The following is a 26,662-nucleotide window of genomic DNA, read 5'->3' as shown; positions in this document are numbered from 1 at the left end:
TTATGTGAACCCGTTTTCCGAGCCGCTATACATACAATATGTGTGTGTATCGAAAACGTAACACGTTCGTTTGATTTTTGCATATCGCTCTGACAGAACTAGTCGCCGTGCCTCGTCATGCGTGTGCGTTTTCTCGCTTTTCTTATCCTTTTGCTTGTAAAAAGATACGACTATAGTTCCCTTTCGCCCGGTTACTTTGGACATTTACGTCAATGTGGTGTGATAGGGAACAATCTCCACTTTTAATTTGATAGTGATTTTTGATATGAATGATTTTATCTCGCTTGATCACGTCTGTAACGTACAAGTTTGTACCTGGCAAATAGATTTGCTTTATACAGGATATCTCGAAATAGTATCCCTTTTTTACATTCTTCGGTCGAGTTGAAAACGATTTTTTCCTCGACGAAAATGTCAAGTTTTGAATAATTTACTCGAATAAATATAAAGTTTTTCTTTCTTTTTGACAAAATTAATTTTTGCGAGAAAATAATTGGTAACGCAAAATCCCGTTCCTGAGTCAATATTAGATTTTACTTTAATAGAGATTTAAGTCACTCACCGCTCGATTATACATATAGAGGAGCAGAAGAGTCGAATACGTAAAAGTACTCGAGATAAACTGTTACACCTGCGAGAATCAGCTATAAAGACCGCCAGATGACTTACTACTAAGTGTTAAAGCATGACAAGCCGAATGATGAGTGACGAGCGAAACAATCGAGGGGAAAGAAGAGCCGAGCGATCGCGCAGAACCCGGAAGGAATGGGAATCCTCTCATCTGCCCGCTAGCAGGATACGCTAGCCAGGTGAGCGCAGGTAAGTACAGTCGGCCCAGTGTACGGTCGGCCGTCGGCTTGACAAGAAGCGGTACGGTAGAAGCGATTGGAGCTGAGAGCGAGAAGAGAGTCCGAGTGCATTCAACTCTCCCGGTGAATCGCGAATCGCGCGGCGCATTCCCGATCGTTCGCAATACCGGTGAGGGACGACCGTGGAACATGTCTGGGATATCGCATCGGTGGATACGCATTACCGGTAAGCCAAGTCCATTCGTCATGACGTTTGTCTTCAGCTCGAGTATTTCGATATTTGTCTCGGTCTCGCTCGCGGTAAGGATAAAGATACATGAAACTCAACGTGCCTCGCAATTTAAGAGAAAAGAGAAAAAAGGAGAAAAAAGAGAAAGAGAGATAATTATTAAAAATTCTTGCAGATAATTTTTTACATCCTATACATACGTATATTATTTGTTTATTTTTATAGAAAAAGATTTTACATAATTGCTTATTTAATATGATGAGTTAGATGTACAATTAATATTTTTTTCAAGTGTTGCATGTTCAAGGCACATGCGTTGTATGAAATTATGTGATCACTATGGAAATATATTTCATTATGGAAACATGTGATTATTATGGAAAGATGTAATCATGTTGAAATATGCTTATATGTTCTATAATATTATCTAAAAAAATTTATTTGAAAATATTCTAAGAAAATAATTTTGTAAAATTATGTTGGACAATTTTGAAAAATATAAAGCTAATTGAAAAGTTATTTTTTTAATGTAATTCGTCATATTATAAGGATATATAACATAGTAAAAAAGTTTTGTTTTATATCCAAACTTACGTATATTATTAAAAATTTCAACACTTAAAAGAAATTTGTCGAGAAGATGAAAGTTATAATAAGATTTTCTCATGATCCAAGTGTTGGGTTTATTACACGGCAAGAAAATTGTAATTATAACTTATTTAATATTATAATCGTCATATCGGGATCCAGCAATTTTTAACGTGAGTTTTGTAATTGGAAATTTGAAAAATCTGTACGCTATTTGCAAGGATACTAAAAAAATATTTATTTTGGTACCCGTCATATTGATTTATGTTAAACATTTTTAACATTATATTTATATTCAACGGTCTAAATATAGTTCTTATATGTTTAGATAAACAATTAAAAAATGTGATAGACTAGAACTCAATTTTGAAATTTAAAATTACGTTAAGTGATAGAGTATTTTGGAGACAGAAATTATTTTCAGCATAAAAAAATTACGAGAAACAATTAATATTTCCTTGAATTTGAAAAAGATTTTATCTTTTGTTGAGATTATTGTATTATTTTTTTTTATCATATATACACAGAATCATTTTTTTCCGAAAGCAGTGCAACTAATGGAAAAATCTTGTTCGATAGTTTTACTCGCCTCTTCACGAGGGATTATCTCAGTGCTTGTATCACAATTTTTTTATTGGATATTCTATATAAAATTATACAGATTTATACCGTAAAATGTAGCCTTCCTACATTATTTTTTACGTGTAGAAATGTCAATTTGTTTAATTTTATAATTTGTTAATTTCATCTTGCTGATTGCTGCGATGATACAAATTTTGAAGTATCCTCTGTCTTTACGGATATCTTGATTTTTTTGGGAGTGGCGCGAACCTTGACCTCGCCGTTTTCTCGATCTAAAAAAATTTCGCGAAACGGGAACATTCGCTGACCCGCATTTTCGGTCCACTCCACCTCGCGGCTGTTTATAAACGGAACGAGCGTGGATAGTCCGCCGAGTTGAAATTCAAGCGACGTCTTTCACGCTCGAGGCTTTATCGCCCGCGGAATAAGGATTCCATTTTATTCTTCTACCTTTTTTTTTGTTTACTTTGTTCATCGCCAACTACTAGCCCCGTAACCTGCTTTCGAACAGTTCTCGCGTGCGGCAATTCAGAGATGTATCTCTCTCTTTCTCTCGTATAATACATTTTTATGAAATATACTTTTCCGAAAAAAATTGTTAAAACTTTTTACGATATGCTTAACTGTATAAACGTAAAATAAAACTTTTCTAGCACGTCACATACCACAGCTGTAGCATGATAAATTGTATTAAAAATAGTTTTTAACTTCGCATTTTTCAAAATCATGACGTAATAAAACATTCCTAAGGCCGAAATCATGTCAAATGTGAAAAAAAAATATAAGGAATAAGTAGTGATTCTTTTTCTTATTTTTTTTTTAATGCAATATTTATATATATGTAACATTATGCACTTGATAATATATATATATATATATATATATATATATATATATATATATATACTTGATTTTTATCGTATTTAATTAAAACATTTATTATGTTATAAATAATCACATAAGCTTTTCGTGAATATAAATATGAACATTATTCAAATACGTTAAATATATAGCATTATTTTAAACGTTTGTTGAATATAAGACTTGCAGGAAGTGTAATATATAATAATATCTTGTTGGAAACTTGAAGATGCGGCATATGTTTATCTTGAAACTTTTGCGCACCATAACAATATATCTCTTGACGAAAGACTTATTACGGTACTACTGACTAGTGCGACCGACGTAATTACTAAGCCACGCGGTCAATCTCTCTAAGACGTCGCAATACATGCCAATTATTGATATCCGCTTGAAAGCTCGGAATTCTGCGCATATATCGAGATATGTGCCGCTAACGCGTGTCAAGAATATCATAAGCGAATTATGCAAGCGATTCAGCAAGCACTGAATCATTCAGAGAAGATGTAAATATTAATTGGTTAATCTCAAAATTTTAAGTATTACAATTCAGAGATAATAAATAAATAAATAAATATATATATAATATTAAAAAGAAAGACTAGTATATAATATAAACAGCAATAAACTATATTGTAATATTTAAATGCTTCAATATCGATTTAATGGTAATCGAGATATTGAGTATATGAGTATATGAGAGAATCTTGTCAATTACAGTAATGTTAACAATATTGAAATGACTACCGACACTATATATTGCAAATAAGCATTGACTCTCAAGAGTCAACGCTATTCTCTCCAATTGCAATTTTAATCGAATTTTTCGTCACTAATTGCATAATTCTATTGCGATCGGCCGGACACTGATGGAACTTGTGGTCTTGATCGGTTTATATTTCATTCTAGCTCTCGCGAATATGTGCATAGCGAGTATATTTCGCTTTCTCGCGACATTCTCCTCGCGAAACGCACGTGCGTGCAATTTCGTTAGTATTCATAGAAACAAAAGTGCGACTTGTAGGATTTTTAAATATTCAGAAATTTTTATTAAAGGTCAAGGGTGTAAGGGTTTTACATGATATATCATTGATATATATTTTCATTAATTTTATATATTTATTATATTGTAATAGATGTAGGTACATATAATATTCTAATTTTATACAAATATCTTTTCTTTACCAATTATTAATATATAGGCTTCTTTATTTCATTTTTGGTTTATATTTTTAATATTTTAAAAATTATTTATTTAATTTCACCTAAAATATTAAAAAAATTATATTAATTTTTTTTACATTATTTAGGAGATTTAGTTTTTGTTAATAAGTGTCACACACAGGAAAAATTTTTGACAATATTTTAAATCAAGCAAAATTATGCACGATGCCTCATCATGCTTAATTCATCAATTAAAATAAATAAAGAAAACAATATGTTATTTATATACAAATGATCTTTGGTGTACGATATAATAATTGAAGTAATGTTACACGCAAAATGCGCGAGTGCTTGATTCATCGGCGATTCTGTTCGCGTCGAGTGAGAAATCAGATCGAGTTGATCATCGGTTAACAAGCGAGTTTGATGATAGATTTACGATACCCGCTTATTTCTCGCGATGCTCAAGACGCTATTCGGATGATGCCTACCGAATCGAGCGCATCTTTGTCCCGCTAAACCCGGCGAAATCCTTCATTACTGTGTCGAAGCGATGATCCGCTCGAGCGTATCATCTCTTGTGCGCCGATGATCACTCAAGCTTGACGGTCCAACATCGCGGTCCACTCTATCATGGTCCAGTGCTCTTTAGTAGTTTCTCATTCGTCTGCTCGCTCTTGCGTCTTCCCGTACAATATATTCCCGAATGTCGTATAAAGAACGTAAAATCGTAAAATCGGACCCAGAAACAATTCTGGAATCTAACGCGTTGGACGAATCTCTGGAATGAAATCTAGTCGCTATTTCAAAATTTCAAGAAGCTAAACGGACTAGAACATCGCACAACTTCGCCAAGTACCGTAAGATAGAGAGTCAGATTTTATTGTAGACATCTGTTGATCGATGTTAGAGTTTATTTGGAAGAGATTAGTGATTGAAGTTTGTTTCTTTATTTTGTGTCCTCTTTGAAACGAGTTCTTCGCGTAATCCGTGTCTTGCGGGTGTGTCTGCATTAGAATGTTGATAATGTCAGGATGTGATAAAGTAATATATAATAATGTAAAATAAAACGAAATTGCGTTATGTATTTTTTTTACTTTTTCTTAAGCATATCAGAAACCGAGATTATAATTATATTCTTCTCAATTCAAATTTGTTACACAGGAGCATATAAGAATTAAATACGTTCCGCTTAGATAATTTCAAAATCATTTACATGAAAATGGAAAATATATGTAAATGTATCTTAAAGAAAATGAAGATGATCTTTTAAATTCATCTAAATGAAAGCTGAGATTGTACAAAGAAGTTTCATCTAGATAATTTTAAGATCATTTTTAAGAAAAATAACTCAGGACACAAAATAATACTATTCATCCTTTTATTTTTAAGTCTTAATTTCTTAAAAAAAAAAAGAGTTTTTTAAATGTGACTTTTTTTATTTCGCTTTCCATCGAACGGACAATTCGTTGCTTCCGGATCTAGTCTTGCTCTTCACGAAACGGTTATATAATCGGACACAGAACAATATTGCCGATCGCTTATCCTCCGCGATGATAACAATTTATTGAAGCGTCGCGTCGGATCAAATGTGAGTTAAAGTGGAAAAAGAATAAATTGCTTTTGTGCCTCTTCTCTCGCCCGTACGTTTCATTTTCGAATGGCGGCGCGTTGTGTCGTCCTTGGATACCATCGTCATTTCGGAATGGGGTGTAATCAGCCGCGACGGATAATACTTCCTTGATTCGTCTTGATGCGCGACGAACGGAGAGAGCGTCCCCTTGAACTTTATAAGGAGAGAGAGAAGAAAGTTCCGTTTTGTCAAGAAAGGCGGAGTGAAAAATTGACGCGGATCAACGCGAGGCACTTTCCTCCAGGCTTTCGATTGATTTTAAAGTGCGCGAAACGTCGTCGTTCGAGAAAGGCGTCGATGACCGACATTGTCTGGCATGGCAGATAGTTCGCGATTTATCGCGAAAGAAAGAGGAATAATATTTCCGCTTCGTGCGTGCAATGATGCCTCCGCCTTTCACGTATTTCGGAGAACCAGCAGCGAAATGCATTCACGAATAATGATTTTGAACACGAATTCGTAAAAATATATACATACATATATGTACATATAAATATATACATGTGCATATGTATATTCATAAATAGCGGTTTTGTAAAAAAATTAAGCGGTAGAGTAAAATAATTTTTTCATCATTAAAATTTTTATCTCGATGATATTATTAAATATTTAGAAAGAAAATGATTAAATTTGTAATAAGATTTTTTTAAATAAGTTAAACATTAAATTAAATATGAAATATACAATTAAAAAGTAATTTCAAATAAAAATTACTTAATTATCGAAACTTTTGCATTATTTATGTGACGAACAAATATTTCTGCAATTAAATATTTTTGTTCTCATCAAATATTGTGAATTTCGCAAAGTAAACCCATTCGAAATTATTATTAAATGAAGAATAAGGTTTCTTGTCACATCTGTAATTAAATTTCCATCGATTATTCTTTTAACTTCAGAAGACTCGATTGGATATTTACTATTCTTGTTAAGAAAAAAAATCTCGCATTGATCGAGGTAGATAAAAAAATGGCAGGAATCCGAGGGACGTTTTCATATATAGTTAAAGCTCTCTCGCATCTGGAACACTTGCGACGACTTGTAGCCCCTTTGGCACGAGACCGGATTCTCTTAAATACTGGCTCGTTTGCAGCCTGTCCGCCGCAGTCTTATTCCGAGGTCTAAGGTCTGCACAAACCGATGCGGTACAATGCGATGCAGCAGCGGGATATCGATTATTCCGATAGTTGTAAAACAATCGCTTTCGCGTCGGCCTAAGTCCTAAGTCATTAGGAATTGCTTTATCGTAAACCGGGACAAGGTCGAGACGGAAAATACGATGGCGCTCCCAACATTTGGCGTCTCTTCTCCGCGAATCTTTCTCTCTCGAGACAGAGAAAAATATGGAAAGCTCTCTTAATGCATAATACACTCGAATAATAAACGTACCGTACAATCACGATACGTTTGCGCTTTCGAAAGTAAAACGGACGTCAGTTACATCACTCATATAATGACAAATAGTCGTTGCACATCAAGTCAACTGCGATACTATAGTATTTGCAAGCGATTAATTCCTAATATATCCATAATTTTGTTCTCGACGATCGCTCCCGACGATAAATATTCTCTTTCGCTCTTTTACGGCTGCGTTTTGTAAAGTTTGGATCACTCGGTGATATTCCGTATATTTATGTGTAACCGACAATTCCAATAATTTTTCCATCCTGGCTGTTTGGCCCTCCGGAGCCGGTGGCTCGCAAAAGTCGTAAAAACTGAAGGGGCGCAAGGAACGCGAGATGGACGCGGAAAAAACGGGAAAAGTTACTTTTAGACGAGACGGCGCCGATGGTTATTACTTTTCCCCGTACGACAAACAAGTTGCGTGACGGTCCAGAAATGCAGTAAAAGAAACAAAAGCGTTCGATGAACTCGGCGTTTAACTGTCCCGCCGCGAATTGGAGAAGCTCTCTTAATTTGTAAGTCAATTTTTACTCTCTTCCTCTCTCTTGATACCGATTATCGTTAACTGTAATACGACGGACACAGAAATTAGAATAACTGAAGGGGTGCCGCGGTCAGACTTTCTTCTGCTTTGGCACGCTTGATAATGCCATGCAAATATCTATGGTGAAACCGGCGTTCTATCGCCGCAAAAAAGCTCATTATTATGCGAGCAGATAAGTTTTATGACCCGCCACACGGTGAAATCTGTTCTTATAATCTGGATTTTCGCGATTGCGCTGATCGATCGATTTGTTAACATTGAAGCAGTTGATCAAATGCAACTTAAAACATTACATTCTAATCAGAATAGAAATAAAAAAAAGCCTTAAAAATGTCACTTTACAATTTGATACAATTAATTCTTTTAACCAGTATATAATATATACATATATTAAATATTAAATAGAAATATTAAATATTTAATTATTTAACATGGAATTTTTATAATTATTGATTTCTATTTTAGAATAATGAGAAAAAAAATTATTTTGAAGATTACGCATAAATACACATACACGCAATTTAGGTCGAGAAATTAATTTGCTTTTATTTTTATCCAAGAAATACGCGATGTAATTAATCTTAATTTTAAACAAGCGAAAGACCATGAACTTGACACGTATGTCACAATAATGCACCACGCCTTCAACCTCTTAAACGCTCCAAGATCTAAAGTCATGCTGCCGTTGTAATGCGAACCGCGAGAGTGCATCGAAGGGAATCTCGAAGTGAAGGAAGTAAGGCTGCACTCGTTCGGTGCTACACAGTGCATGGAGAACTGAGTATCGGTGGTCAGTGGCCGCTGAAAGCGAAAGGACGCTCGGAAAGGGGGATAAACCTAGAAGAGAGTAGTTAGGTACATTGCTATAGCTGCGGCGAACATTTAACCATTCCTTCCTCGTACGTTCGAGGCGCCTATTAGGTGTGTGCTAGGTACACGAATCACCTGAAACTGATACAGCGAAACAAGATACGTTATTTCAAGAGAGGGGTCTCCTTCGCGGGGAAGGAGACAATTGAAGGTGCACCGAAAGTGGTAAAATGCATACATGTATATCCACAATCAGTGCCAGTCACTCGTGAAACGCGAAGGCAAAAGTGTCCATAGGTGGAGAGTGAGAAAGAAAGAAGAGAAAGAGTTACATCCGCAGGAATCCCGAAGGAGATTTCGTTCGACAAACGGTGTCGTTCGCGTTCACTCTTTTATTACCTCGCGCGAAGGAGGGCAGTTCACTTGGTCGGAGAGTGTGTCGCGTGGAGTGTCCTCGGAGTGCATCTTGCGAGACCTTGGGTTTCCGGTGCGAGCGGTTCCTCTCGTCTGGTGCTCTCTGCAAGGTCAGTGAAGAACGACTGTGCACTATCGGGTTAGCTCGGATGAACGGTTGATTTTTTGGGGCATTTTTTCGAAAAACCAAACATGTCCGAGTGTGTCAAATCCTATTCGAATTTTGCGGATACGATTCTTGGTCGATATATCGCGCGACAAAATCGTGCCGTGCAGCGACGATACGTACATTCATCCAATCGACCGCAACAAATTCCGTTCACTCGTGAAGGCACGAACTAGAGCGAAAGTTTTGTCATTTTGTCGCTAGCGAACAAAAACACGGCTGGCAACTGATATCGAGTTCGGAAATCGGACATTTATTTAGATACAAAAAGCAAAACACACTCCCCAACTTTTGTTTCGATATTGCATTAAAAGAGTTTAGTTCCAAATATTAGAATATAAATTATTTTTGGATAAAAGTTACGTAATGAGATATTTTTAATTTCATTAATTAAAAGATTTGATCCAACTAATCTTCATCGAAAAATTCAATGAAATAGTGGTTTGACTCGTCTTTTTTAAAGACTTGAGAAAGTTAATCGAATTGTTGATAAAAATTTCCATTAATTTTTTCAAGTTTTTAAAGAAGTAAATCAGATCACTTTGCATTATAAAATTTTCCAATCCAGTTTTAAAATTTAAAAAGATCTAACGACTTAAATTTACTTAAATATTTTATCAGCATATAATATAATATTTCATAATAATGCATATAATACTTCAGATATTTCGTAAACTCTAAAATTTTTATCGAAAGATCTTTTACAACATTTACGTTCGAATGGCGTATAAAAGTGCGCAACCCAATTAACGTTTAACTAGTAAGAAATCACCGCTTGCCATCAATGTCGTTTGTCCCTTGTCATCAGGATAATCACTTATTTCCTTTCTTCTCCCTTCGATAATGAATCCGCTCGTGCGGGATTAAAGTTATAAAAAATACAGTATTAGGTCTCGCGGTGAATGGTCAGTTAGACCATGTGTAGGTCTATTTTTCTATCGGTTCGATGATGCCTGGAAACCTCGTCCGAGCGTGACAGCTACCGTTGGCTCGCGAAACACGTAATAGCGAAAGTTTTCCTGATTCCTCCTGTTCTCTTGCGCATATAGGAAGTATATCGATATTACACAGGTCATCAGAATTCTCGAGGAAGAAATATGTTCGCTCGAAAGGACATTCCTCGCTCGGTATGCTCGCGTTTTTAGGGCCGATTAGATCCGAGAGCGCACTTGACTCCGTCATTTGGAATCCCAGACACCTACGCAGCGCATTTTCAGCTCCTACATCGACTATCCGTGCTCCAAACGGCTGATTTTTATTATTCCACGAATCAATAAACGCTGGCTGCTTCTCTCTCTCTCTTAAGGTTATCTATAAATGCGCTACTCACCATCATTTTATCACCGCTCAACATTTTCTCGCCGAAGAGATAAACGTTGTGAGGAGCAGAATTATTTTATATATTTGCGAAACGCGACACTCGCGAATAATCGCGAGCGAAAGTTTTGTCTATTGAAATCTTCTAAAAGACAACATATACTTATCTTTACCTTGTAAGCTGAATAATGGACGATGTCTTGAATATCGCAATCTCTCTCTCTTATAAAAAACAGAAAAATTCAATTGAATATTTAATTGAGAATAATCAAAAAGATATAGGCTGAAAAATGTAGTTTTCTCTCCTTTCGACTAATTTAAATTCGATTTATGAGAAATCATTTATCTTGATATCCCACAATATGTTTCGACACATTTGATTTATATCAATATTGTATATATTTTTTATCTATTTTCGATAATAATTTATCTGATTTATCTTATCAATCTCGCACATACAGGACATACTTTTAATTTTTATTAAAAAATAGTTTAATTTTTTTCTTTGTTTATATAAATGCCATTTTAATTAATAAAAAAATAAGAATATACGATTTTTCAAAATTTATACTGCTTCATCTAAGCAGCATGGGTTTGAAAATATTTTTCAAAGCAAAAGACTTTTAAAAGTGTTTTTTACACACAGTGAGTATTTAAATATTTAAATATAGGTCTGTAGAGAGCATAATATTCTTAATTGTCTTATGTGCGTGTGTTCTCTATTATTCATTACATTTTATTATTTTCATGCGTCTTTTTTACAAGATTTTTTAAAAAAAGATGTATTTTACGGCAGATTATTTCGGAATTTTAATAGTGTACAATCGATGATGCGTGGCACGCATACGCGACCCGCATCAGGCCGAGATAAATGACATTTGTTCGTGAAACGCGATGCGCGAAACGGAGCGAAAGTTTTATCCGGCAAAGACAGAATGAAGAATATATAGAATATAAGAGTGCGTGATGAAGAAAAATATTTGTAATCGGTGGGGTTTCTCCATTCTGAATCTTGCATGAGAGGTTCTTTTTATAAGGAACAATCTCAATTTAATATAAATGTAGATTTGTTTCCTAGGAGAGATACGCGCGAGTGCAAATAAAAACAATCCGAAGAAAGGTATATTTCTTCTCTCGGAAAATATCAAATTGATCAGGCAGGCACAAATCGCGTAACGTCAATTTGTTCGAGTTACGGTCGTTTGTTTCATCGAAAGTGAAATCGCCGGTATATGCAAGAACCTCGGCATAGATCTTCGCGTCGATTTGTCGCCATGTTTTTTTCTTCACGTACTATGCGCGCACACGCGAGCTTCTTTCTACGGCAATGGACGACTAGTGTCCGGATCGAATAGTGTGAAATTGGTGCATTATTTTGCAAGGATAATATCTTTTTTGCTATTTCATAAGACTAAATGAAGATTGATTGATGACATTTTTGCTCCGAATTTTAGACACTCACTCAGTTTCAGGGATCTGAAGTAGAGCTCTATCAATTTACCTATCTAAGTGTACAACTTTTATTAATATTTTATGCATGTTATATATTATATAATTTTTTATATACGTATTTAATTATAAATATATAATTTATAAATATTAAAAATGTAAATGTATATTAAATCGGTCTTTTGAATTATTTAAAAAAAATATCAAGTATGTAAATTTATTCAAAAAATTTAATTAAATTATTACCTAGTAAGATAAACAATTTTAATAAGTTATTTGAGTATTTTAAAATCTTCTATTATTTAAATTATTCTGTCTATATAGAGAAGATTATTTTCACTGATTGGTTCGAATCGAATCATTCACTGCAGGAAAAAACGGACTCTAAATTGATTAAAGAATCTTATTACAATAAAAAAGAATGTAATACAAAATGAAAGTGAAGACATCCTGTAATAACTTTATGAAAAAAGCGGATAAAAAAGAACATTTCTTTTCACATATCTGCGCGTAGAAATTCACTTTCGATCTTAAACAAGAGATATTGTTTCGCGCATACAAGTTCATTCAATATAACTGAGAATACATGAAAAATTTCTTTTCCGATATAATGAGAAACGATGTATGCAACGCAATTTCAAAACTCGCGATGCGCATTTAGCAGTGAGAGTTTGGAATCTCGATTGCAAAAGTCCGAAGTCGCTTTTCGCACAACGTATGGAAGATTAAACCTCCCGGGGTAAATAAACCTTTCCCGTGTATATCGGAGAACAGGCGCGATTATTTTTTTTTCCCTCGATCGCGAGAAGCGCGAACGAAAACGCGCACTTTACTTTTACGACGCGGCTGGTTACCTATGTACGTACGTACGCTGCACCTTGCAACGAGTGCAACCTGCGAAGATGCGTCGTCACGGTTCTGCGCTCGTCGGCTAGGCCTGCTCACGCCAGATAGACGTCGACTCACGGTGATTAATTTCAGGAATGTACGAGGATACGACGGCGTGATACTGACGCGGCGGAAGTAGAGGGAACCAAAAATGTCGCGACCAAGGTGGACGTACACCTTTTCTCGGCCGCATTCCCGGCTGATTACGACGATTTTGCTGATGCTCTTCGTTCGAGTTCAGTATATAACAGGTACGTGATACAGGTGTGTGCGTGCACGCGCTCTCTCACCTGGATTTCTGTAATTGTTATCCTTCTGATCCATACGGCAAGTTTAAAAACTATCCTCCGGGAGATCGAATCGCCGATAGAAAAATAAGCCGTGTCTGTTTAAGGACGCGAAAAAATAAACCTTTCAATACGTTTCCCAAACCGAACGTTAACTCTTTCCCTCTTATTACCACGGTTTATTCAGTTGAACCTAAAGTCTGAGTAAAGATCGAAAAGTAAACTATTAAGCTAGATAGAGTTTAGAAATAGATTGATATACGAATATTAATTCTAGATTTATAAATATTTATCCAATAAAACACTATATAATTGTCATGTCAGACATATATTTCGTTTATTTAGAGCATTAGGTTGAAAAAGTTGCCTTTTCTATTTTGATTAATTTGACCAATTAATCTATAAAAATTGTTAATGTAAATGTTTCATAATAAATTTGTTTGCGTGCGAAAATTTACTCTATAAAAATTATTAATGAATATTTAACATTCTTCCGAGGAATCCGAATAGATAAATTTATTAGAGTCCTACTTTTTCTATTGTTAGCGATTATTATTATTATTTATGAACTATTAATATGAAAGAGAGAAGTCTACGCCTTTTCGACCCATCTACGCCAATTGAAAGATAATTCGAGCGATTTGAACTAAAGTCTAATTAGTCTCTATATAGAGCAGCCTGAGCAACGTACTCTCTCGTGCAATCTGCATTGTCGCTGGTAACAATGCTCGCGTACCTTGTATGTATATCCTATTTTGCACCAGCACACGAATATACGTATGAGCGAAGAAGCTGCCGGAGATGGGCTGTTAATTCCCATCGTTACCATTTTAGATCGTGAGATCGCGGCCGGGTGTCTACATCAATTTGTAGGCGGTCCGCGCTCGCGTTAATGAATTTTCTCACAAGGCGAGACTTTTCTCGTCGTCAAAAATCTCGTTAGGTTCAAATATATATGTATATTGGATGCATTTAATTGATTAAGCTGCTTGCATGAATCACAACGTGCATTTTCGCGGCTCGTAAACTTCGCTCGCAGCGAACGGTCATCTGTCACACACTCTTGTCATCCAGTGATGCTGGTGGCGGTGAGGTTGACAAAGTATTTCCCGTATATAATTTACTTCGTGACCAAAGATTTATCGTTTCATCAGCAGTGTGCAACTTTATTGATGTCAACTTATTGTTGAAATATCAAGATCAGATATTTAGTTAATCGCATGATTACGATCGCTCGCGCGAATAGACGGGAAGGCACATTTCTCAAGTTTATAGCATCGGGCCAAGCTGAAGAAACTACGGACAAATGCGCAAAAAGTCGGCCGACCTTGGCCCACTTTTGTCAAAGCTTCAAAAAGGAGCGAGCTTATCTCTGTAAATGCGACGACACGCGTGCGCGTATGTGTATGTGTGCATGTGTATGTGTGGATATCATCATGTGTACACAGGAAAGCGTAGCCATTGTCGCATACGGCATATAACGTCCGTTTGGATAGGGATGTGTCGAGAGCTCGCGATTTTCTTGGCCCGCTCGCCTTTCAAAAGTAATTCTCCTCTCGCCTCTCTCGAGAAACAGACGTGAGAGATAAAGATAGAACGAGAGACAGAGAGAGAGAGACAGAGAGAAAGAGATGCGATTTCCGCGGAGTGTGATTTCTTTAAAACATGTCCATAATCCTTCCACATTTTCTCTCTTACTCAGATCTAGGAAGTAAAGCTTCGGGAGATTTAATACTGGCTGCGAGCATGTAGAGAATTATTGCGCGGGATAAATACTATCGCATCGATCACGCAATTAAAAAGGTTTATTAGAAATGAAGTAGTCGATTACGCTGGCGTTGATTAATTTTATCCATCAAGCAATGTAACAGCGGCTAGATGAGATTAAAGGTGCGATATCTAAAAAATAATTCTATTTTAGTATATTTTTTGTGTAAAGAGTCGGCGATTTAAATATGATTTCTTTTCATATTAGTATTATTAATGAGAAGTTTATGAGCTTCGCATGTGACTTAAATGTTTGTAGCAATTCAAAATGATTTTCTCCTTAAGCGAATCTCTGCTCGATTAAATCTCTTGGAGTTTTGCATTGTTCAGGGTTTCGGCACATTACCCGCGTAATCTGTCAGCAAACGTGAATAATCAGAAAGCGACACGACTAATAGTAGAAGAGCGACCGTTGCACATTCGCACCTCGCAAGAAAACGCTTCGATTGGCGTTTCCTTGAGATGGTTAGAAAGTGTAAAGCTATTTTTAACCGCGTTTATAACGTCGATGATAATTAGATGTGAATTTTTCAATTAGTTCCGCCACGTAAGTAAATTACTAATTAAGGCGCAACCGATGCGCGTCTGATGCGACAGTACGTTATCGAGCGCAATCGAATCGTTGCATTTTTCTCTACTTGTATTTCTCATATCACTGTTCTTAACATTTTTAATTTCCGTATTCTTAATTAATTTTTTTGCCTTGCTTGTTTATTATTTTCTGCACAAGATCAATATGAATTTTTATTCTGCATGTGTGCATCGGAATAAGAGTAGGAACTGAAGGGATATTGTTCGGTCCCCTGATTGGTTTAAGAAGATTTTTTTAATCTATCGAAACAAGTGCGAGTAATAGGCTTGAATATGAGACTTGAAATGCAGACTTTTTTTTCAACAAAAGACATTCGTAGAATATGTAACGGAAGGATACGATCGCGCGAAGGAAAGAAAGCGTCGAAAGTACGTTAAACTAGCGGTAAAATCGATGAAAAGAAAAACAAAAAGCGCGAAGTTTAAGTGGCGTGTTGTATGTACGCACGAGCGAGCGTCCGCTTCTCGGACCAACATAAGTTACATTCACCGCACGATAAGGTGAAAGTCTAACGTGTGATAAGTGCAACCGGCCACCTGCGGCCACGTTGCTGCTTAAGCTAATTGAGGGCTAACAAAACGCGGATCGGTACTTGTTGTCGAGAGAGGGGACCGAGCTTCGAAGCGGGATAATTAATGATGCCGGGGCTAACCCCGTCGCGACATAAATAGGGCAGAATAACAATGTATCAAGCCCGAACTTACCTCCGAGTGGATTGAGATTTATGAGATCCGGATGCGATAGGGTTACGCAAGAAATCTTAACGTAAAACCAGCTTTTCTGGCACCTATTATACACAGTGTATCAAAAGATAAGAGCGACCTGTAAGATGCGGTTTGTTACGTATATACATATTTTTTAAAGAATAGATAATCTAAATATAAACACACTTCAATTGGTTATGATTTGACAGAAATATTCTTTAGGGTTGTATGAAGAAAGAGGTCTATATTCTTTATCTCAGATATTAAAGACAGAAAAGATCTTATATTTATGCAGGGAAGTGTATACTAATAAATTGATAAATATTGCGTTGAAATATTCTCAAGTGGATAAAGATGTTTCAAACAGCTTCGCAATAACAGAACAGATTGACAGATGCGATTATTATTCATTATTTTACAAAGAGCATTGCGTTCGTAATATTGTTTACAGTAAACGTATTATAAAAAATATTTACAAAGCAATACGTACTTTGAAAAAGGAATAATAAAAAAATACACACATATATATTTTTTTCTTTATCTCGTCGTCCCTTGACGTTGGGTTCTGATTCACCCTGTATATTTCTGCAATATATATAGTATATATGGACCATGGAAGTGTTTACATCGCGCGATTGCCCCGGCTCCGACGCGGCAGAGCCGTGGAAAAAACTTAGATGAGAATATAAGAAGATGGTCCGCTTGGTAGCTCGCGAATGCTCGAAACGAATCGTCATCGCGCGACGTTTTTACGACGCGGAAGAAGATAAAAAAGTCTTGATTCGCACGAGGGAGCTGTAAATATATGTATCTTAACAAGGGCACGCTACGCGTGAATTTAATCATCACGAATACATATCATCTTCATCATCGGAGAGAAGATGCATCCGCGCGATGCACCGCACAAACCCTGATCCGATCGACCGAACGATCTTAGACCCTCTGAATAAATTTGAGATAAGATCGGAGAGCTTCCGCCTTCGTTGCCAGATAACGTTCCCATTATCGTCTCTCGATCTGTTCCCTTTCGCAGTCGGAAGCGATGTTTCACTCTCGCGTCCAGATTATGCTGGATAATTGGTCGTTTGTATGTGAACTCGGCGCGTACACGCAACAATGGCGCAAAGTCTAGGATTTTATAGTGACGAAATATGTGTGTGCCAGATCCGCGAGGATGACGTTTATTATTTGAACATAAACATACATAAGTATAGAAGAGAATCTCAAACAGATAGCAATCTGTGTTTGCGAATCGCTTTTGTATTATCTGAAGTATAATTGCGAAAATAATTTAAAACAAGAAACTACTTCTCTACTTACATAAAAAAAAACAGGGGTTGAGACACATCGCGATAGTTTTTGCGCTCATTTCTGTGTTGTGCTTTAAGCGATTAAAAGATTACACGCTACGAGAGATTTCATCGGGAGTTTCGATAGTTTTTACTAACAAGGGGATTGCACGAGAGGATCGAATCACACAGATCTAGCTGATGTTTTACGCATGCACTTGAGGTACTTGAGCTACATGATAAATGTGCAAGCGAGAAGGCCCATTATTTAAGTATTACGGAGAAATTTAATCTTCTGAGGAGAGATTAAATTCTTCAAGTACAAGATGTAATGCAAAAAACGTGATATATGACAGCAAATTATTTATATTGTACTTGAATTTTTTTTGATAACTTTTCTTAATTTTTTATTCTTTGATTATAATAATAAAGTCGCGTTTTATTTTATTAATAGATAAAAATAAAATAAAAAATTTACATACATACATACATTACATACATACGTCTTTATGGACAAAACTATTTGCAAGGCAAGTTTAATATTTGCGATATGAAAAGGCAACTATTTAGGAATTCCAAAATATTTTATTTTGACTGCATATATCGATCTTCTCTTGTCGTAAACTTTAAAGTAGCCAAAAATTGATGTGCAAACGAAGACAAACAACGCTGTTTATGTCATCGTATTCGCTGTCTTCTTTTGCTTCTTAATTTATAATAGAAAAAAAATTAATTCAAAAGAAAATAATTCAATTAATTCTATTTAAATGTACACATTTGTACTTTTGCGTAAATGTATATTTTTCGTGCTTGTTGTATTTTAATTCGCGCCTGTGTTTGCTCTTAATTAATTTACGTGGAAACTAACAAAGGTTCTATCTCGTTAGGATGCCAATTTTATCCCGTCGGAGAGTATCTGAAATTCGTAAGAGTACCGGAGAATCTGAAGACAGGAACTGAAATCCTTTCGCTGGAAGTTTATCCGAGAGATCGACTCGCCATTACGCCGGTCGACAAGGTACATATCGTAATTCCTTGTTGTCTGTATTAACTTTCCTTTTACCTCCATATGTATACAAAGCACCGGCGTGAGACGGCAAAATAAATTTCACAGGAGGAGGACGCCGGCTTTTTCGCTTACAAGGAAACAAACAAGACGCACGTCTCTCTGATTCTGGCGCAATCACTGGAGGATCTGGTGGACGCGGAGTCTCCGAGAAACCTGTTAAAATTTCGAATTTCCTGCGACTCGGGTACCGGTGACACGTCGGTAAGTTATGGAATTAGAGGTTTGGGGTCAACGACCTTTGTAGGTCGTTGACCCCTTTGCGAACGAATCGAGAATACCGGTTTGAGAGTAAACGCTCAAGTGCGATTTAATCGATTTTCCACTTATTAGTTATTATATAGGATTCGATTGCTCTTTCATTGTCGCGTGAATTTTTTGTCGCTCTAATTTCGAGTTTAATCGACAATTGGAATGTTCGACGACCGGTTTGAATCGGTGAGAAACGAACGATTTGCCGGTTTTAAAGGTTTTTCACACACGGTAACGAGCATTTATGTAATGATTCTCAAACTTCCCGGTTAAGAGTCATTAGTGCACTGCGTAATACCACCGCGTTCATTTAATAGCCCCTCGTCGACGTGTCGAGCGTTTCTAGAATTTCTCATTTCCGAATGTTTCGAAGGATGTAAATCATGACATTTTCTCTTTCGGCGCGCGGTCCACTTTCCCGCTTTTTAATAATTCAACGCCCGACTTGCTCCGAGACATTCGGCGCGATGGGTGTAAAAGTGGCGATCAATAGCGCGTCGTGATCTTTACACCGCGCGCGCTATTTACCCGACTAGATTACGATGATTACGACTTTCGCGCGTACTAGATTCATGCGTCGAGTAGAACGTTTCATCAACGCCGTCGATCCTTTCTCATTTCCCAAAAGGCGCGATAGCGTCTCGTTTTTACGGCGCGTCGCGTCGTAAAGAACCCTTCAGACATGATAATTCAGGATTCGAGGAGAGAGAGATGAATTTAGCGAGTGCAACGATCCGTGTATGATTTATACGTTTGTGTGTTTAGGTATCGTCGCATTTGTCAGTGACGGTCTACGTGGAGGATATAAACGATCACGCCCCACAATTTGTCGATGCGCCTTATCACGTGTCGGTGGATGAGCTTACGCCAGTCGGTGAGATATTAGTCCCATACACTATCGGCTTTGCTTGCACCTAAATTTCAACTTAATTAATATCCCATTTGTTTCGTGCGTCAAGTCGTGTAATTCATCTTATATGATCGGCGGAAATGGAATACTCGTTCATGATTCATCCTGTGCGTTTGAACGTGTTCGATATTTATTTTTTTCGATTATGATATTCTACTTGCGGCAATGTCGGATTTTCGACAATCATTCGAACGCAAGATATAAGAAAATAAAATCTCGCAGGTGTGACGATATTTCGCGGAATTCACGCGCTAGACGGCGACAAGCCAAATACGCCCAACAGCGACGTCTATTATGCCATCGTCAAAGGGAACGAGCAGGGTAAATTTTCCCTCGAGTCCGGACACAGAACCGCCCTGATCCTACGCAAGCCGGTCGACTACGATAATGGAGATCGCGAATTCAATCTGATTATTACCGCGACCGTGAGTATCCGAAAGCGTGACATTTTCTCTTTCTTTACAGTTTTCTACTCTGTATTTGAGAGAATTAACAAATAATTAAATAATTGTATATTGCATTTTATATAATAACTTTTGTTAATGCATCCAGCAGAAATTGTCCGATAGTAACTCGACAATGAATGATGACAAGTTAGATTAATTTAATTTCATTACGTTTCACGATGTAATATATTTGGGACAACGCTTTAGGATCGAGGTGTTCCAGCTAAAAGCACAAACAGCACCGTAAAGATAACTGTAGTGGACAACGATGATCTTGATCCAAAATTTACGCAGGACACCTACAAGGCGAAGATCCATGAGTTTTATCCTATGCCGGTATGATTATAAAAATTGATACATTTATATCAATCATATCTTTAAAATCGTTCGATTACTTTAACATAAAAAATCAAACAGAGAGAGATGAACGAGAATTATTTAAATATACGCGACATAATAAAAATGTGTGGATAATTATTTTATTTAAAAGAAAAATAATTATTACTTAAAAGAAAATAAATTTAAGTGATGATCAAATTTTATATTATATTTTATTTTATTTTAATCAATTATTTTATTAATTTTAATTTTATTTTATTTTAAATGATAATCAAATTTGATTTGAGAAACTTGGTCTCTCGCTCTTCTCGTAGGAATATCCAATCTTCACAGAGATCAATTTCACCAGTCCGATTCACGCGGTTGATCGCGACCGGGACATAAATGTGCCAATGAGATACGACATAATATCCGGGAACGAGAGAGGCTTCTTCCATCTTGATCCGAAGAACGGTTCGCTATTTCTAAAACACGCGATTGATCTCGACGCCGAGCGAAGCTTGCCGGGCAACACTTTCAATCTTCAGGTTCACGCGTCGCAGGTGGACAACCCGCTGAAGATGACCGTCGCGCGGGTCGAGGTAGAAATACTGGATCTGAACGATAACCTGCCACAGTTCGAGGTCGACCTCTACAATATCAGCATCGTAGAGAATCTGCCGAACGGCTTCAGCGTGCTGCAGGTGATCGCGCGCGACAAGGATCAGGGAGAAAATGGAAAGTTTGATTACCGGTTGGAGGATCCATCGGGCGCCTTCTCCATGGATCCGGCATCCGGCTGGCTTACCGTGCGGGATCAGGCGATCCTGGACCGCGAGAAGCGAAGTCGTTTGAAGATGAAGGTCCATGCCGTGGAGCATCAGCCCAGCGTCGTCGTGACGGGCGAAGCTTCCGGTGGATCCTCTGTGGACGTCGAAGTCACCTTGCTCGACGCCAACGACAACAATCCCATCTTCGTGCCGGGCAATCTTTACGAGCTGGTGGCGAGAAGCGACGCGAAGATCGGTACCGTGTTGGGCCAGGTGCACGCGGTGGATGACGATCTGGGCCCCAACGGATCGGTCCGCTACCGGCTGCAAAAAGCGGGCAACTCCACCCTGCGCAAACCGCCGTTCGCGGTGAACGAAAGCACGGGTCTGATCACGGTATCGGAGAGTCCGATACTCGAGGGCAGGCACGCGATTTTCGTGGAAGCAGCTGATCAGCCGGCGAACCCCAGCGAAAGAAGATTCTCCTTGGCAGTCGTCACGGTGGACGTTTTTCGAGCAGATAGTAAGTAATAAGAGAGAATGCTAACGGATTTAGAATTTCTTAAATGGAATTGATGAATTGACACTGCGTTTAGGATGAACATATATCATATAGCTAAAGTAGCTCACATTTAATAACGAGAGCTTTTCGAAGTCAAAAGTAAATGTTGTTTAAATAATTCAGAGATATACTTTTAATTAATAAATTATTATTTATTATTTTTATTATTCTTTTATAATTGTAATTTTTTGAAAGATGTGAGAATAAATGATTACAAGTGTCTGACAAAATTCTAAATGGACTCTTGTAAATTCGTTACTATTTTATTTTTATTGCGACATCGGCTGATTGTATTCGTGGGCTTTAGGTCCAGATTCGTGGGAGCCAGATTTTGTCGGCGCACCCTACGAATTTTGGGTCGGCGCGAATGTGCCTGTAGGCACCAGCGTCGGGCAGATTCGCTTAAACGACGCCGTCAAAACTAACGATCTCGTCTATGATCTCCTGCACGGTTACGAGGAGGGAGGTACGTATAATTGTAATTTATACGTGACGACACGATATATTAATTAATATGTTAATTAACCTCGCGTGCTGCCCGCGGGAATTAAAAGCTACACAGTCGGGCCGCGACTCCTTAACGCGACGGGTCTAATAAACCCGTCAGATAAACCTGGAAAAGAGGGACGGGATGTCCCCAGGTGCGTTCTAATTTCAATATTCCGCGGAGACCGGAAACACGAAGGCATAAAATGCCTATATTATTCATGCAAATACGTAACACATGCCGCATGCATGCATACCGGATTTCAGTTCCATTTGCCGTGGAGGAGCGCTCGGGCACGATAACTGTCGTGGAGGAGATGGAGCGTTTCGATCGGTCCGCATACGACTTCGAGGCGATCGTCACCGACGAGCGAGAGCTGACGCTGATCACGAACGTCTCGATTCACGTGGTGGATCCGAATGACGACAGAGGCATTTTTACCAAGTGAGTGAAATTCGACTACGGAAAACTAATTCAGGTTCTATTTCAAATCTTCGATTTACGGTTCAATTAAAATTCTAATAAAAATATAAAATTAATATAATGGATATAAAACAATTAAATACCAATCAAAAATTTATAAAAGAGAATAATTTTAAAAAAATAAAATTGTCATAAAATAATATTTGGGAAATTAATCGTATCAATCTTATTATTGAAAAAATTGAATTTGCAAATTATTCTACAAAAATATATATTTTTCTATTATTAAAAAAGAATTATTAATAAAATTGAATAATTTAAAAAATAAAATAATTTCTCTAAATAATTTCTCTTCTCTCCGATTGTCGATCGCAATTAAGAGAAGTTTTGTCAATCAATATCCGCGTGATTTACTTCAGCTAATCGAAATCCATCAAATATATTACATTGTCATCAGTGTGCTTTTGACGCGAGAATTGACTTTGCCGGGAAAAATCTCGCGGTACAATACTATTGTATCGCTTCAAAAGTTGACCGTTGATTGCAGGGGAACGACCACTGCTCCTTTGGTCTTCCATGTGATGGAGAACGTTCCCGATGCATTGATCGGCCAAGTGCTTCCGCACAATGGCACAGCATCTGGCACTCAGTTTCTTATCGTTAATCAGCAGGACGTGCCGGATGTCGCTATTATGAATGACGGTTCTCTTTATGCTCCTCGAGGCCTAGATCGCGAGACGAGAGAAAATTATAGTGTCACCGTTATCGCCGAAGGTTTGCGCGGCGTGGGTGTGTTTCAGGTAAACTTTTCACGTCTAACATACGTCTTCGCTGTTCGCGCTGCTTTGTCGCTTTGAATGATTGATTAAATAATGCTCAGGTGCGAATCGTCGTCGACGACGAGAACGATAACGCGCCGGAATTCACGCTGCCCGCTTACGAAGGTCGGATCATGGAGAATAGTCCCGCGGGAACGGAGATCGTTTTGACAGATCCGATCGCGGCGAGCGATAAAGACGAAGGCAGAAATCGGGAGTTCACGTTTGCTCTACGGGGCGAGGGTAGTGGCCTGTTTAAGATCGATTCATTAACGGGCAGAGTATTCTTCGTGGGTATTGACAATAGAGTCCTGGACCGCGAAGCGAGAGCGAATTACGAGCTGCAAGTTATCGCCACCGATAGAGGTAGGTGTATCCATATAAGTTCTCCATTAATTTTCATATTCATTATTCATATTTTTAAATATTTTTAAATATTTTTTAATATTCTTATTTATTAGACTATTAACTTTTAAATATTATGACAAGATAAAATATAAAATTAATAATTAATGAAAAGTTTCTAAAAATTGAAAGATATTTCGAAAGATGGACTTTAAGATAGAGTTCGAAAACTAGTGTTTCAAAGATGTTTCTCGCATCATAGGTGGGCTGAAGTCAGAAAGTGCTCTGAAGATAATGGTGCTCGACGCGAACGACAACGCTCCAAAGTTTATACGAATGGTGGTTCTGCCGGATCAGGGTGTGCGCGTATCGCATGATCCGAGTGTATCCGAGATGGAGAATGGGGGAACATCTCAGGATAGCGACAGCGGGCGACGTTCGCCGTTGCTGCTGGTACCGGAGAACACGACGATCGGTGTGCCGATAATTCGCCTGCTGGCAGACGACAAGGATGAGGGCGCAAACGCGATGATAGCGTACAGTTTGAGCAACGAGACGATCTTGAGCGGGATGAGATCGCGTCGTTACGACGCGACTAGTCGCCGTTATTTCCATCTGGATCCGCGTACAGCCGAAATATCTATTGTTCGAAGTCTATCGTCAGAAAAGAATATCCGGTTGTTTGTCTTGGCGAGGGACGTGGGCGGTCTTTCGGACAATATCACCGTTCGAATCCACGTGACAGACGTGAACGATCACGCGCCGGTCTTTGACAAATCCTGGTATACTTTTGACCTGGCCGAGGGTACCTACAGCAATCGCGCGATCGGCGCAGTAAAGGCATTCGACGCCGATTTTGGCGCAAACGCCAATCTAAGCTACGAGCTGATCACCAGCCACGAGGATTCAAAAATGACTGGCAACTCGTCGCGTTCGTTCAACGTGGATCCTGCTGAAGGAATAATCAGAGTAAGCGGTACTCTCGATCGCGAAAGAGCCGCGACTCATCGTCTCCTCGTGGTGGCGCGCGATCAAGGTTTGCCGAGCCTGAGCTCGTCCGTGGAGGTAGAGATCAATGTGCTGGATGTGAACGACAACGCGCCGAAGTTCCATGGCTACGATGAGCTAGAAACAAAGGGCGATCGATTACCAATCTACCGCGTTTCCGTTCTAGAAAATGTCCCGATCGGCACGCAAGTGGTTAAGGTATACGCGAACGATAGCGATTTTGCCGGAAACGGAAACGGATTGATCCTGTTCGATCTGAGTCATCAGGATCGCGCGGAGAAACAATATTTTGCGGTGGACAGCAAGGAGGGCGTCATCACGACCATCGCTAAGCTTGATTACGAGACCAAGAGCGATCATCGTTTGATCGTCACAGCGAGCGATCTGGGTTCGCCGATCAGTCTGACCTCTTCGGCCATGGTTCTCGTCACCGTGCTGAACGTCGATGACGATGAAGAAACGGACAACGAGGTGCACAAGATGCCAACTTTCCGGCATCGTTATTACGAAGTGGAGGTCGACGAAAACGTCTCCGTGCCGTTACTGATCGCACAGCTTGATCTGGCCGATAATTATCACGGTGATCATATAAGATACAGCGTGGCAGCTGACGGTTCTGATGGCAGGGAGCACTTCTCGGTGGATCCAAAGAACGGTTCTCTGTATCTGACGACAGAAATCGATCGGGAGATCAGAGATCGGTACGAGGCCAAAATCAGGGTCGATCGATTAAAGATAGGCCGCGGCATGCCGGTGATGATTTACCCGGTCGTCGGCGAGAGACTGAACGGTCTGGCGCCTAACGAGGCTAGAGTGGTCGTCAGGATAAAGGATGTGAACGACAACGCGCCTAGATTTAAGTCTAGAGACAGGCCTATCCTCGCTGCTGTACCCACTACCGCTCATTACGGTTACGAGGTTGTCAAAGTAGAGGTACGTATGCGCACACAAAGCTACGCGACTAAAAGTGAGCTGCTTTTAATCCATTTTGGTTTTTGCGCGCCACTTCCTCCGCCTTCTTTTTATCTTTTCGTCTCTCTAGAGCGTCTCTTTCGAGCTTTATTTGATTTTCCGAAATAGCTTTTTCACATAGTAAATGCCGTGTCGCTTATACGGAACATTCTGTTAATTGCGATGTAACAGAATGCGCGCTAATGGAATGAGGGAACGCGTATATCCTGATGAGAGTGAAGCTTTCCGTACAATTGAAAAACCTCTCGAGCAAGATCGGATGTAAAAAAAACTTTGGCGAACTGAAGATCCCCGCGTGTCTGAAAAAGAATCATTCTATATACATCAGCTTTAAAGTGGATAAAGTCGATGAGATTTATTTGGAAGCACTCTTGGCTGGGATTTGCAGGCCGAGGATCCGGATCTGGGGATAAACGGCGAGATACGCTACCAAATTCTCGGTCGGGAGGACGCCCCGCGCTTCGCCATTGACCCACTCAGCGGTCAAGTGCGATCCGTGGCGAGTTTTAGCCGCGACGCCGGTCGCGTCTTCGGCTTCGACGTCAAGGCCACCGACAGACAGGGCGCCGAGAGCGGGCGGAGCAGCATCGCCAATGTCTTCGTAAGTCTGTCGCACATATATATTCCACACCATCCTTTCTTTTCCCTCACCCTCTCTCTCTCTCTCTCTCTCTCTTTCTCTCTCTCTCTCTCTCTCTCTCTCTCTCTCTCACATACGGTATATCTTAATTACTCGCAGTTAAAGATAGCGCTCGGGCTAATTTCCCCACGAGGAAATGGGATGTTTC

The 26,662-nt window shown here is 38.6% G+C and overlaps 1 protein-coding gene across 3 annotated transcripts in view; it reads left to right on the top strand.

Moving 5' to 3' along the window:
• Positions 1-850: 850 nt before the first annotated feature.
• Positions 851-26,662, top strand: part of Cad89d (cadherin 89D) — a 30,475-nt gene continuing 4,663 nt past the window's right edge. For 2 of the 3 annotated variants that reach the window (XM_083051325.1, XM_083051323.1), the window contains exons 1-14: positions 851-1,035; positions 12,952-13,109; positions 18,385-18,515; positions 18,612-18,767; positions 19,581-19,689; positions 19,948-20,150; positions 20,379-20,507; positions 20,825-21,782; positions 22,129-22,287; positions 22,575-22,752; positions 23,279-23,531; positions 23,612-23,915; positions 24,157-25,835; positions 26,263-26,475. In XM_083051325.1, the coding sequence (XP_082907451.1) occupies positions 13,010-13,109; positions 18,385-18,515; positions 18,612-18,767; positions 19,581-19,689; positions 19,948-20,150; positions 20,379-20,507; positions 20,825-21,782; positions 22,129-22,287; positions 22,575-22,752; positions 23,279-23,531; positions 23,612-23,915; positions 24,157-25,835; positions 26,263-26,475 (4,572 nt within the window). In that variant the 5' untranslated portion in view covers positions 851-1,035; positions 12,952-13,009. Of the gene's footprint in view, positions 1,036-8,723; positions 9,149-12,951; positions 13,110-18,384; positions 18,516-18,611; positions 18,768-19,580; positions 19,690-19,947; positions 20,151-20,378; positions 20,508-20,824; positions 21,783-22,128; positions 22,288-22,574; positions 22,753-23,278; positions 23,532-23,611; positions 23,916-24,156; positions 25,836-26,262; positions 26,476-26,662 lie in introns of those variants that run through there. The other variant, XM_083051324.1, reaches the window with a different exon arrangement.

Source organism: Prenolepis imparis, unplaced genomic scaffold, assembly GCF_030444845.1.
Source record: "Prenolepis imparis isolate NDT839.2.m4 unplaced genomic scaffold, iyPreImpa1.0 SCAF_12, whole genome shotgun sequence".
Lineage (NCBI taxonomy): Eukaryota > Metazoa > Arthropoda > Insecta > Hymenoptera > Formicidae > Prenolepis > Prenolepis imparis.
Note: the sequence above shows the minus strand (reverse complement) of the source record. Positions and strands in the feature narration are given on the sequence as shown.